Source organism: Sinocyclocheilus grahami, unplaced genomic scaffold (genome assembly GCF_001515645.1).
Source record: "Sinocyclocheilus grahami isolate Dianchi unplaced genomic scaffold, SAMN03320097.WGS_v1.1 scaffold794.1, whole genome shotgun sequence".
Lineage (NCBI taxonomy): Eukaryota > Metazoa > Chordata > Actinopteri > Cypriniformes > Cyprinidae > Sinocyclocheilus > Sinocyclocheilus grahami.
Genome location: NW_015505973.1, coordinates 535,277 through 548,928, shown reverse-complemented (window position 1 = coordinate 548,928; position 13,652 = coordinate 535,277). Strand labels below are relative to the sequence as shown.

Below are 13,652 nucleotides of genomic sequence, written 5' to 3'. Positions count from 1 at the left end.
TGCCTCTCCACTCTTCCTCCAGACTCTGGGACCTTGATTTCCAAATGAAATGCAAAATTTACTTTCATCTGAAAAGAGGACTTAGCAACAGTCCAGTTCTTTTTCTCCACAGCCCAGGTAAGACGCTTCTGACGTTGTCGCTGGTTCAGGAGTGCCTTGACACGAGGAATGCGATATTTGTAGCCCAGGTCTAGGATTTGTCTGTGCGTAGTGGCTCTTGATGCGCTGACGCCAGCCTCAGTCCACTCCTTGTGTAGCTCCCCCATAGTCTTGCTGGTGCACCTTTTCCTACCACACTTTTTCCTTCCTCTCAACTTTTTATGAATATGCTTGGATACAGCACTCTGTGAACAACCAACTTCTTTAGCAATTACATTTTGTGGCTTACCAGTGTCAATGACTTCTGTCAAGTCAGCAGTCTTCCCCATGATTGTGTAGCCTACTGACCCAGACTGAGAGACCATTTAAAGGCTCAGGAAACCTTTGCAGGTGTTTTGAGGTAATTAACTGATTAGGGTGTGACACCATGACTTTCCAATATTGAACTATATATATATATATATATATATATATATAATTATTTACATTTCAAATAATTAAGTAATTAAAGTCATTATTTACAGTTCAAATAAATTAAAAATCTGTTATATTTGCATTTCCCTAGGACAGAGTCCATGCATAACATTGAGTTACCACTAATTTCAGTTAAATTATTTGTTGGTATAGTATGGTTAGTTTTTTGACTGTATGTTTTCTGTTACCTGCTGCAGTCATTGGCGGTCTTAAAAGCAGACGCAGAGGAAGCTCGTCTCTTGGCGGGACAGCTGGGTATGGAGGCGGAGCGAGCGCGGCAGGCTGAAGTGGAGGCGCAACAGCAAGCTGCTCTCCTGGAGGAGGCCCTAGAGAGTCTACGGCACGCAGAGAACCCACATCTCCAGCTTCACCAGCTACAGTTACTCCACAGACTTCCACTGAGCTCCATCTGCAGCCTGCAGGCACAGATCTGCTCCTGCTTACGCACTGTAGAACAGGTAATGCACGCACCTGCTACCCGACAACTGATGAGTTTTATTTTATCAAAAAATCAAATGAAGAAAAGTAAGAATTGTATATTATAATATATTATATAATATTTATATTTTACATTAATTTTACTTGTAATTGTGCTTTAAAATATTTTTTATTAAATTAAAACAAAAATTATTTATAATGGTGGGGTGGTGTTTCAAATTAGGATTCGTTTGTTAATGAGACATGTAATTTCTTTATTTTTCTTTTGATTCTGGTAATAGATAACCTAGGCATTGCATTATATTATGTTATGTTATATTATTTTATTTTATAGAAGAACACATTATGCTATTTTTAAAGTGCTTAAATCACTTTAAAGTGATTTAAATTTACAAATGTATACCTTTTTTTTTTTTTTTTTTTTTTTTTTTATCTGAACAACAATTATTACCATGACATTTACTTGATATTGTGCTTTAAAACTTCATTAATTTTTTTTGTTTAATTAAATTTTTTTTTAATTTTTTTCCTTTCGATTCTGGTAAAATACGCCCTAGACATTTCTTTAATGTTCACCTAATAATTTGAAGTACCAATGGAGCCTAGTTAGATGAATAATCAGACATGTTGGATTGCATTGAAGCTCTCTTCTCTCTTCCCTCAGGCTGTGTTCAGGAAGCAGAGATTATATTGTGTATCTTGCGATGAGTTGGGATCTGTGACGTTGTCATGCCAACATGGCCTGCACTGCGAAGGATGTGCAGCCTCGACAGAATGCCCGCTGTGCACTGAACACCAGCAGAGCATGAACATCCCACAGTCATAATCCAAATCTGCTATAATCCACACACTAGACAGAAACCCTGAGGATCTCATTCACATTTCACTCAAATTCTCATTACAACTATGGCTAAATGTATCCTATAAAGCCCAAAGCCTTATTTTAGCTAAAAGCTGAGACTTAATTGATAAATATGATCTAGTTTGATTCATATTGACCATATCAATAAGACATGCTATGCCATATTCCTTACGTTAGCACGCAGTCAGTCCTAGACCTCAATGGGACCATTTTATTTTCAAAAAGAAAGAAAATTACTAGAGAAACTGACATACATTACCAGTTTGTAATCCAGATTACATGTTTATTGTGGGGACAAAACATCACGGATACATTATAATAATATGCTTATGTCTCATTGTAATCATAATTTTCCATATCTTTTAAATGGGAACAGAGCAAACATAACTTGTATAAGTATTCAGACCTGGTCGAGCACTAATAATAATGCTTACATGACAACACATTTCGAGATTTTAAGGAAATATTTAAGTGAAGATCATGATACCAAATTGCCATATTCCTTATATGCTTTATATAGAATCATAACACATACACACATATATATATAGTAAGATGGAGGCGGAGCGAGCGCGGCAGGCTGAAGTGGAGGCGCAACAGCAAGCTGCTCTCCTGGAGGAGGCCCTAGAGAGTCTACGGCACGCAGAGAACCCACATCTCCAGCTTCACCAGCTACAGTTACTCCACAGACTTCCACTGAGCTCCATCTGCAGCCTGCAGGCACAGATCTGCTCCTGCTTACGCACTGTAGAACAGGTAATGCACGCACCTGCTACCCGACAACTGATGAGTTTTATTTCATCAAAAAATCAAATGAAGAAAAGTAAGAATTGTATATTATAATATATTATATAATATTTATATTTTACATTAATTTTACTTGTAATTGTGCTTTAAAATATTTTTTATTAAATTAAAACAAAAATTATTTATAATGGTGGGGTGGTGTTTCAAATTAGGATTCGTTTGTTAATGAGACATGTAATTTCTTTATTTTTCTTTTGATTCTGGTAATAGATAACCTAGGCATTGCATTATATTATGTTGTTATATTATTTTATTTTATAGAAGAACACATTATGCTATTTTTAAAGTGCTTAAATCACTTTAAAGTGATTTAAATTTACAAATGTATACCTTTTTTTTTTTTTTTTTTTTTTTTTTTATCTGAACAACAATTATTACCATGACATTTACTTGATATTGTGCTTTAAAACTTCATTAATTTTTTTTGTTTAATTAAATTTTTTTTTAATTTTTTTCCTTTCGATTCTGGTAAAATACGCCCTAGACATTTCTTTAATGTTCACCTAATAATTTGAAGTACCAATGGAGCCTAGTTAGATGAATAATCAGACATGTTGGATTGCATTGAAGCTCTCTTCTCTCTTCCCTCAGGCTGTGTTCAGGAAGCAGAGATTATATTGTGTATCTTGCGATGAGTTGGGATCTGTGACGTTGTCATGCCAACATGGCCTGCACTGCGAAGGATGTGCAGCCTCGACAGAATGCCCGCTGTGCACTGAACACCAGCAGAGCATGAACATCCCACAGTCATAATCCAAATCTGCTATAATCCACACACTAGACAGAAACCCTGAGGATCTCATTCACATTTCACTCAAATTCTCATTACAACTATGGCTAAATGTATCCTATAAAGCCCAAAGCCTTATTTTAGCTAAAAGCTGAGACTTAATTGATAAATATGATCTAGTTTGATTCATATTGACCATATCAATAAGACATGCTATGCCATATTCCTTATGTTAGCACGCAGTCAGTCCTAGACCTCAATGGGACCATTTTATTTTCAAAAAGAAAGAAGATTACTAGAGAAACTGACATACATTACCAGTTTGTAATCCAGATTACATGTTTATTGTGGGGACAAAACATCACGGATACATTATAATAATATGCTTATGTCTCATTGTAATCATAATTTTCCATATCTTTTAAATGGGAACAGAGCAAACATAACTTGTATAAGTATTCAGACCTGGTCGAGCACTAATAATAATGCTTACATGACAACACATTTCGAGATTTTAAGGAAATATTTAAGTGAAGATCATGATACCAAATTGCCATATTCCTTATATGCTTTATATAGAGTCATAACACATACACACATATATATAGTAAGACAATCCTGTTATTTTTTAAAAACACGTTTAAATTGAAATGTGGAATGTCCTTCCAGAACATTCTGAAATGTTTACAGTAGAAATGCAGTTTGTGCATCTTCAGTGCAGCTGAAATAATTTTTTTCCTAGACATGGGGAGATTTCATAATACAGATTAGTATAGTTAGTAAGTATATAGGAAATTTACAATTGCATTTATAGGATTTTTTAAAAGGAGAAATTCCAGGGAGCTTGCATACAGCAAGATGGAGAATAAATACGGTTTTGCAGCTTTTTCATTCTCAGGTTTTTTTTTTTTTTAACGAGTCATGGTAATTTGGAGTGCAAGAGCAAGAACGCAAACACTCTATGTAATTCTTATAATGTGCATATTTTATTTAATGCATTGACTGAATAATCTGCCTGTTTACTAAACCAACAGCACGTTCCCAGCTGCAGCTTACCTTTCATGTAGAGGTGTTTTATGCGAACACATGTCCAACAACAGTGGAGAAGAGGATACATTCATGTGCACTGGTTACCAAACATGAGAGCAGTCATAAACTACAGCTGTCAGGAGAGGGCTTGACTTCAGTGTGTTTCAATTTATTTGGATGATTTTATTTGAATTCAGTTTGAAGGCACTGTTCTATAGGATGCTCAACTAATGACTTCCTTTGAAACGGAGCTTCGCTGTGAATTCAGCAATCACCTGCTCAGTTTTGTTCATATACAGTGTTTCGGTCAGATTTTTTTTTGTAAAAGACAATAAACAAATGTATATTTTTGGATGAAAATGTTGTATGTTTATTTTTTAATATCAAATAATAATATCATCACCACACTTCCTTACAATAATTAAAAGACTCTACATTAAATAATATTTTTATAACAAATCATAGACAGAAAATGGGGAAAAATTATATTAATTTGGTTGTTTTTGTTGCCATATTCCTTATATGCTTTATATAGAATCATAACACATACACACATATATATATAGTAAGACAATCCTGTTATTTTTTAAAAACACGTTTAAATTGAAATGTGGAATGTCCTTCCAGAACATTCTGAAATGTTTACAGTAGAAATGCAGTTTGTGCATCTTCAGTGCAGCTGAAATAATTTTTTTCCTAGACATGGGGAGATTTCATAATACAGATTAGTATAGTTAGTAAGTATATAGGAAATTTACAATTGCATTTATAGGATTTTTTAAAAGGAGAAATTCCAGGGAGCTTGCATACAGCAAGATGGAGAATAAATACGGTTTTGCAGCTTTTTCATTCTCAGGTTTTTTTTTTTTTTAACGAGTCATGGTAATTTGGAGTGCAAGAGCAAGAACGCAAACACTCTATGTAATTCTTATAATGTGCATATTTTATTTAATGCATTGACTGAATAATCTGCCTGTTTACTAAACCAACAGCACGTTCCCAGCTGCAGCTTACCTTTCATGTAGAGGTGTTTTATGCGAACACATGTCCAACAACAGTGGAGAAGAGGATACATTCATGTGCACTGGTTACCAAACATGAGAGCAGTCATAAACTACAGCTGTCAGGAGAGGGCTTGACTTCAGTGTGTTTCAATTTATTTGGATGATTTTATTTGAATTCAGTTTGAAGGCACTGTTCTATAGGATGCTCAACTAATGACTTCCTTTGAAACGGAGCTTCGCTGTGAATTCAGCAATCACCTGCTCAGTTTTGTTCATATACAGTGTTTCGGTCAGATTTTTTTTTGTAAAAGACAATAAACAAATGTATATTTTTGGATGAAAATGTTGTATGTTTATTTTTTAATATCAAATAATAATATCATCACCACACTTCCTTACAATAATTAAAAGACTCTACATTAAATAATATTTTTATAACAAATCATAGACAGAAAATGGGGAAAAATTATATTAATTTGGTTGTTTTTGTTCATCTTTTTGTCCGCTTAGGTTTCTTGAGACTTCTTTTCTCTTTGTCTGCGTAATTTAACGAAGGCCTGAGCTTCTCTCTCGCCTTTCCTGGCCTCAAGTAACTTCAAGGTATTTTCACCTACAAAAACAAGAGGCATGAGATAGCATGAAGTCATATTGAATTGCTACATATGACATCTAAAATACTTAAAAAAAATAAATAAATAAATATATATATATAGACACTACTGTCAAAACTTTACAAAGAAGCTATGCTCACCAAGGCTGCGTTTATTGATCAAACACAAAAACAATAACTGATTTTTTTTTTAAATAATTATTCCATGGTGAAAATAAGCTTTTCCCTTTCATTCTTTAAGGTTTTTTTCTTTTCTTTCATTTTTTTTTCCATTTTCCATTTCCCTTCTGAGAATCTAGTGAGAGAAAAGGGAGTTTTGGGTGACTTTGGATTCTAAAAGTGAACTGAAATGGTGCACATACAATTCAAAGGACTCTTCGAACAATGGGTTGAGATCGCAGTTCTTGATTTTGGTGGATCGTGGTTCTACTTGAGGGAACAAGTGCTTTGGTTCTAGAGACAGCTGAACGAAAGGGTCACTGGAACCTGTAAGGAAATCCAGTTTCATACTCAACAGAGATCAGAGGCATAATTCTGATATTTATCTAATGCAATGCCATTCAAACAATTTATGTGTTGTCGGTGTCAAAGCACTATAGTTTCAAGACCTACTGACTCTTGATTTATCAATTTCTTCTATAAACACCACAGATTTTCACTTTTTTTTTTAAGAGTAACCAGCATAGTATAAAATGTGTTCGTCTGCTCACCATTTGAGTCGAGAGGAATTAGATTGATGGCGTTGAGAACCTCTACATGCAGTTTGTTCTCTGAGCGTTTGTACGAGGTGATGAGAGTGACAGCTCCGTATTTCTCTCCATTAAACACTTTCTGTAGGAAATGTAAACAAATCCATGTCAATAACACTTCGCTGGGTTCTATGGGTGATTTCCTGATCTGTGATCCCACCTGTTCCCACACTTTTCTCTCAAAGAACTTCTCTATCAGCTGATTACAACTTAAAGAGTTTTGTGTCAGGTTTGCCCGTAGAGTCTGAGGAAACAAAAATCGAATACACATATTTGAATGGGAACGAAAGGGAAGAAAAACAGCTCACGGAGAGCATAAAAGAATAACACTGACCTTATATTCCTCCGTATGTAGTGTTTCAAGAGAAAGTCCATTCCCTTCAGCATGAAAACACTGTTCTAAGCACTGCCAGAGAACAAACACATAAAAGTACATTTCTGAAGTAAATATAAAATATAAGGTGGTTGCCAAGGCATTGCTAAGGTGTTCTGAGTGTTTCTAATGCATTAATATGTGGTCCTGGGTGGACAATTCTAAGTCTGACAGTTTAGAAACAAACCACACAATCTGAGGCATCATTTGTGTCTCTAGCACAAACAGTACAAGACCAGTTACATGATGCTACAGTGCAATATTTATAGCATTAGGCTGAAAGACTAACCTGCAGAGCGTACAACAATCTCTGAACGTAAACCAGGTTACTATCCTCCTGCAGAAACATCTGATGCAGAATCTTAACCGAGTTCATCCACAATGGAGTAAGAAGACTGAAAGAGAAAAATAAAAATATCACGAACGCTGATCAACTGCAGTGAAAACAACAAAAATATACAGATATACAGGTGCATCTCAATAAATTAGAATGTCGTGGAAAATTTCATTTATTTCAGTAATTGAAATAAAACGTTCTTTTAATTGTGATGATTTTGACTCACATTTAACAACAACCCACCAATTCACTATCTTAACAAATTAGAATACTACATAAGACCAATAAAAAAAAACATTTTTAGTGAATTGTTGGCTTTCTGGAAAGTATGTTCATTTACTGTACATGTACTCAATACTTGGTAGGGGCTCCTTTTGCTTTAATTACTGCCTAAATTCGGCGTGGCATGGAGGTGATCAGTTTGTGGCACTGCTGAGGTGGTATGGAAGCCCAGGTTTCTTTGACAGTGGCCTTCAGCTCATCTGCATTTTTTGGTCTCTTGTTTCTCATTTTCCTCTTGACAATACCCCATAGATTCTCTATGGGGTTCAGGTCTGGTGAGTTTGCTGGCCAGTCAAGCACACCAACACCATGGTCATTTAACCAACTTTTGGTGCTTTTTCCTAAGAATTGCTAATTTATATTTCACAATTGCAAGTTAACATCTCGCAATTTTGGCTTTTTTTTCCTCAGAATTGCAGGAAAATACAGAATTGAGATAAAAAGTTGCAATTACCTTTTTTTTTTTTTTATTCCATGGTGAAAATAAGCTTTTCCCTTTCATTCGTTAAGGTTTTTTTCTTTTCTTTCATTTTTTTTTCCATTTTCCATTTCCCTTCTGAGAATCTAGTGAGAGAAAAGGGAGTTTTGGGTGACTTTGGATTCTAAAAGTGAACTGAAATGGTGCACATACAATTCAAAGGACTCTTCGAACAATGGGTTGAGATCGCAGTTCTTGATTTTGGTGGATCGTGGTTCTACTTGAGGGAACAAGTGCTTTGGTTCTAGAGACAGCTGAACGAAAGGGTCACTGGAACCTGTAAGGAAATCCAGTTTCATACTCAACAGAGATCAGAGGCATAATTCTGAGATGATTTTGGCTCACATTTAACAACAACCCACCAATTCACTATCTTAACAAATTAGAATACTACATAAGACCAATAAAAAAAAACATTTTTAGTGAATTGTTGGCTTTCTGGAAAGTATGTTCATTTACTGTACATGTACTCAATACTTGGTAGGGGCTCCTTTTGCTTTAATTACTGCCTAAATTCGGCGTGGCATGGAGGTGATCAGTTTGTGGCACTGCTGAGGTGGTATGGAAGCCCAGGTTTCTTTGACAGTGGCCTTCAGCTCATCTGCATTTTTTGGTCTCTTGTTTCTCATTTTCCTCTTGACAATACCCCATAGATTCTCTATGGGGTTCAGGTCTGGTCAGGTTTGCTGGCCAGTCAAGCACACCAATGCCATGGTCATTTAACCAACTTTTGGCAGTGTGGGCAGGTGCCAAATCCTGCTGGAAAATGAAATCAGCATATTCAAAAAGCTGGTCAGCAGAAGGAAGCATGAAGTGCTCCAAAATTTCTTGATAAATGGGAGCATTGACGTTGGTTTTCAAAAAACAAAATGGACCAACACCAGCAGATGACTTTTCGACGATATTCTAATTTATTGAGATGCACCTGTAGTCAGGCTGAAAAAAATGTTAGGATACCTATTAAAATTCTCCTGAACCAAATTCTCATTCATATACTGCAGTTCTTTCTCAAGGTATTTCATCAAAGGAACCACGGCCTGGAGATAAGAGAGCCAGACACTCTTGCAGTTGCAGTGGTTTAGAAAAATGTAATTTCATGCTTTAAGCTGCTAAAAGTAAAAAACATATCCCTTACGTCCTCTGTAGATCTGGAAGGGAGCCTTTGACGTGAAGCCATGTTGCGAACATGTGTCTCAATGTCTTTGTTTAACTAAAAAGAGACACGAGAAACAGTTACACTTTGAAGTTTCCGATGCAAGTTTGGGAGGAGCTTAATCATCCAGTCAATCATCAGCCTGTCAATCATCGCTACGACCGTATATAAGCAGCAGTCCGTTCCAGCGACAATTCTTCCAGCATCCCTCCACCTCCCCTTCTCCTCCTCTAATTCCTTCTTTTTCCTCCACACTGTACCATCATAAAGGGGGGGGTTCTTACTCAGAGCTCGAGCCGAGCCTCGGGTTCGAGCCTCATTCGCAGACAGCAAGCCAAGCTTGTTTACCATTATCTGGCAGGCCTGAATGGGCAGGCGAACTCGTGAAATTTCGATAGTCCACTTTAGATCTTCTACTAACTATAAGTAACTTTGCAACTACAAGTCAACTAACTCTCATTAATTTGCAACTACATGTCAACTAACACTCAGAGTATTAGCAGACTGTTAGGTTAGGTTTACAGTTAGTAGAATAAGATGAAATACTTGCAAAGTTACTTAGTAGAATGTTTACTAATACTTCAATGACTATTAGTAGTTGCAAAGTTACTTATAGTTAGCAAAATGTCTAAAGTGGACTGTCAAAATTAAGTGTTACTCAAGAAACATGGCAAAATGTGTGTTCTAGTTGTTGTGAAAATGTGTTATTGCACCATCTCAGGAAGAGCTTATGTAGATGTGAGAGAGGTTATAACACTACCTTTTTCTCTGTTCAACAAAAAAGCAACTGCATTCATGTCATGAAACATTTCTGAGAACCTTTCTGATGAGGCTGATTTTTAGGATTTTGAAGCAGATTATTCCCATCATACTTTTGAGAACAGTATATATGGCAGTTTGGAGACACCTTCTCTCAATAGTGATATATTATGACACAAATGGAATCTTTAACCGATGCTATTGATGATGTAATCGCAGATATGATACCTTCTTCCCGAGTGTTTCAACTGCAGAGCGGATCTCTCGGTTCAGGGCAGACTGTGTGTGTTGCAGCTGTGATGGAAGTGTGTTCTGGAACTGAATATCTCCAATCACGTGTCGTGTGCGCTCCCGGAGCCCTGCCCAGTGTAGCTGCTGCGGTAGACGTGTCAAAACGGTGTGCAGATGCTCTAGATCGTTCACCACCACGCACAGCTAAATATACATAAATCATGAGGGGTTACTGTAAAACATGCAGATGATCAAGCTAAAACACAATGCAAAGTTAAAGACCACACACCACATACAGTTCCACATCATCATCAGCTCACCATTTTTATAGCACTTTCTCGATCTGAGTTTACAGAGAGCTCCTTCACTCGAGTCTTCAGCATCTGACAGTAGGTTGATGCAATCTTGCACACATCCTGTAACAAACAATGCAAATGTATACATCCCACAATTCAATTAAATGCTCAAATGTGTGTGTGTGTGTGTGTGTGTGTGTACCTCTGTGAGTTTGACCATAAGCATGAAGGCCTCCTCCGGGTCAGGCCAGCTCAAATGTTCCCAGAGCTGAGCAACAGGATGCAAACATGCTGCAATATCCACTGCAGAAGAGCTGTGCTTGATGGGAACTCCTCCGGTCTGCAGCGGCTGCAACTAGAAAAGATAGAAAGAGAATGTGAGTGTGCATTTCCCTTCAGTTTTAAGTCAATGTGCAATGTAACCAGCCATTTTCATTTTTGCTTAATGGAAATTCACAAGAACAATGACAAACCAAGTGTCGACAGTGTTTCAGAGAGTCTTACCTGATCCACATGCACAGCTTTTTCCACCCTCTCCATTGTGGTGCTAAAGGCTTTATTTAACCAGTATGGAAGAGCATCTCTGAAGTCCTCATGGAAACTTGTGAGCTGCAGTAACTTCCCCCTGAAAGAGAAATTTCATGTTTAATGGGATAGTCCACTCAAAAATTCTGTCATCATTTATTCCCACTCATGTTGTTCCTGTATGACTTTCGTTCTTCATGGAAAACAAAAGATGATATTTTGAAGAATGTTGTAACTTGGCAACCAAACAATTTCAGGTACAATTGACTTACATAGTATGTTTTTGTCCATTCCATGAAAGTCAGTGGGACCCAAAATTGTCTAGCTGCCAACATTCTTTTGTGTTCTACTGAAGAAAGGAATAGTTCACCACAAAATAAAAATCTGCTGAAAATGTACTAGCCAATTTAAAGTTAAAACGCCTTAATAATGGATTTGTTTACAAACAGGCAGCATTTCACTTCATAAAATGTGAACTGAAAGACTGGAGTCGTGTGGATTATTGTGATGTTTTTATCAGCAGTTTGTACTCAGGACCCATTCACTGTAAATTTAAGGATCCATCTTTACTCTCATCTGCTTCTTAGACGGCCCGAGGGTGAGTAAATTTAAATTTTTTGGTGTACTATCCTAGATGCTAAGGAAGTCATTATATTGGGTTGAGATTTTAACAGATTTTGAGTACAACACAAAATAATCTGTACTGTATGTAACAACTCAGAAGTTACAGCTGATTGTAGGACTGACCTTTTTTGTAAGAAGGCTTTATCTTTGTGGATGGCTTGCAAGTTAAGATAGACAGGAAACAGGCCGTTTGCCAGCGGCTGATCCATTTGATTCTCCAACTGAGAGAGGGTAGCCTGTAACTCATCAGCCAGCTGTTCACACGCACACAAATAAGGGACAACCAATGATCTACTTACCATGGAAAAAGCCTGATTAGAGAAAAAATGCACAATAGTGTTTTATGTAAATTTATTGATTCTCACCAGAGAGTCCAGTTTTCGGTAAACCACAGTGAAAACATCCAACTGCACAGCACTGGGGGGAGGGGGGGAGGGAGGGGGAGGAGAGCGAGAGAGAGAGAGAGAGAGAGAGAGAATTTTATTATAAAGAGAATCATAAAATCATGACTTCTCATCAGTGATGTGATGGACAAGAATGGCTATCAATTTAACTGTCCATTAATTTCAGTGGCACAAAAAATGGCCTTCTCAATGAAAATATATTCAATGAGCAGCACATGTATTTAGCTCCAACATCCTGAAGAAATTCAATATTTAGAAGTTAATTAGCTGACTAAATTACAACAGAAAAGAAGCTAAACCTTATAAATGTCATTATCAGGGGAAGTCGTGGCCTAATGGTTAGAGAGTCGGACTCATAACCCAAAGGTTGTGGGTTTGAGTCTCGTACCGGCAGGGATTGTAGGGGGGGGGAGTGAATGTACAGCGCTCTCTCCCACCTTCAATACCACGACTGAGGTGCCCTTGAGCAAGGCACCGAACCCCCAACTGCTCCCCGGGCACCGCAGCAAAAAATGGCTGCCCACTGCTCTGTGTGTGTGTGCGCACTTTGGAGGGGATAAATGCAGAGCACTAATTCTGAGTATGGGTCACCATACTTGGCCACATGTCACTTCAAAATTCATTATATGCATTGGTTACATTTTAAAATACAGGTCATTACTTTTACCTGACAAACACCTTATTCCAGACATCTTTACTGAGTCTAATGTCTTCTTGTACTTCTCCAATCAACTGAGAGAGGGCACCGATGGACTCCAACGGATCCTATCAAAGAGCACTTAGACCCTCAACTCACATCTAAACTTACTGGAATAATTATGTTTTATATGCATATAGAATCAATGTCAATAATCGGCATGGTTTCTCACCTTGGTCATGGGTTGATGTAAACCTTTTTTGATGTTAAACCACTCTTCTGTGCCGTTCTGGGAGAAACGGGACATGCTTTAGGTGACTAAATTATAAAAATTGAGTCACGCATGTAAAGCCCAAAAACTAGCCTGTTTGTTCTCAAATACACAGAAAAACATTTAAAAAAAGTGTTTTATTGTGATGTACAGTATATCACATCTATATAGTTCTATATACTTAATCTGTATACTATATTTACTTTATCTATATACTTAATCATTTTAATCAGATTTTGTTACTCACAACAACAGCATCTATGACTTCAACATGCAAGTCAAACTGAGCAGGATTGAGCTTCTGAAATGCTCGGGTCTTACAAATCTGAACAAGAACCCTACACACAAAACATAAATATACTTTATGAGATTTTAGCATATAAACAACATTATATACACACACACACACACACACACACACACACATATATATATATATATATATATATATATATATATATATATATATATATATATATA

General features: G+C 36.8%; 2 protein-coding genes across 4 annotated transcripts in view; one reads left to right on the top strand and one right to left on the bottom strand.

Moving 5' to 3' along the window:
* The window catches only part of LOC107561840 (RING finger protein unkempt homolog), a 20,642-nt gene extending 15,844 nt beyond the window's left edge, over positions 1-4,798 (top strand). For 2 of the 3 annotated variants that reach the window (XM_016246335.1, XM_016246333.1), the window contains exons 14-15: positions 771-1,031; positions 1,676-2,423. In XM_016246335.1, the coding sequence (XP_016101821.1) occupies positions 771-1,031; positions 1,676-1,837 (423 nt within the window). In that variant the 3' untranslated portion in view covers positions 1,838-2,423. The other variant, XM_016246334.1, reaches the window with a different exon arrangement.
* A 1,469-nt stretch (positions 4,799-6,267) lies between these two features.
* LOC107561838 (protein unc-13 homolog D-like) overlaps positions 6,268-13,652 on the bottom strand; it is a 12,361-nt gene continuing 4,976 nt past the window's right edge. The window contains exons 16-31 of the mRNA XM_016246332.1: positions 13,420-13,510; positions 13,134-13,190; positions 12,932-13,029; positions 12,226-12,277; positions 11,984-12,114; positions 11,216-11,336; positions 10,914-11,066; positions 10,736-10,831; positions 10,413-10,619; positions 9,408-9,482; positions 9,230-9,309; positions 7,465-7,570; positions 7,137-7,208; positions 6,963-7,046; positions 6,764-6,884; positions 6,268-6,539 (exon numbers count right to left, since the gene is read on the bottom strand). Coding sequence (XP_016101818.1) covers positions 6,349-6,539; positions 6,764-6,884; positions 6,963-7,046; positions 7,137-7,208; positions 7,465-7,570; positions 9,230-9,309; positions 9,408-9,482; positions 10,413-10,619; positions 10,736-10,831; positions 10,914-11,066; positions 11,216-11,336; positions 11,984-12,114; positions 12,226-12,277; positions 12,932-13,029; positions 13,134-13,190; positions 13,420-13,510 — 1,735 coding nt within the window. The 3' untranslated portion in view covers positions 6,268-6,348. The remainder of the gene's footprint in view (positions 6,540-6,763; positions 6,885-6,962; positions 7,047-7,136; positions 7,209-7,464; positions 7,571-9,229; positions 9,310-9,407; positions 9,483-10,412; positions 10,620-10,735; positions 10,832-10,913; positions 11,067-11,215; positions 11,337-11,983; positions 12,115-12,225; positions 12,278-12,931; positions 13,030-13,133; positions 13,191-13,419; positions 13,511-13,652) is intronic.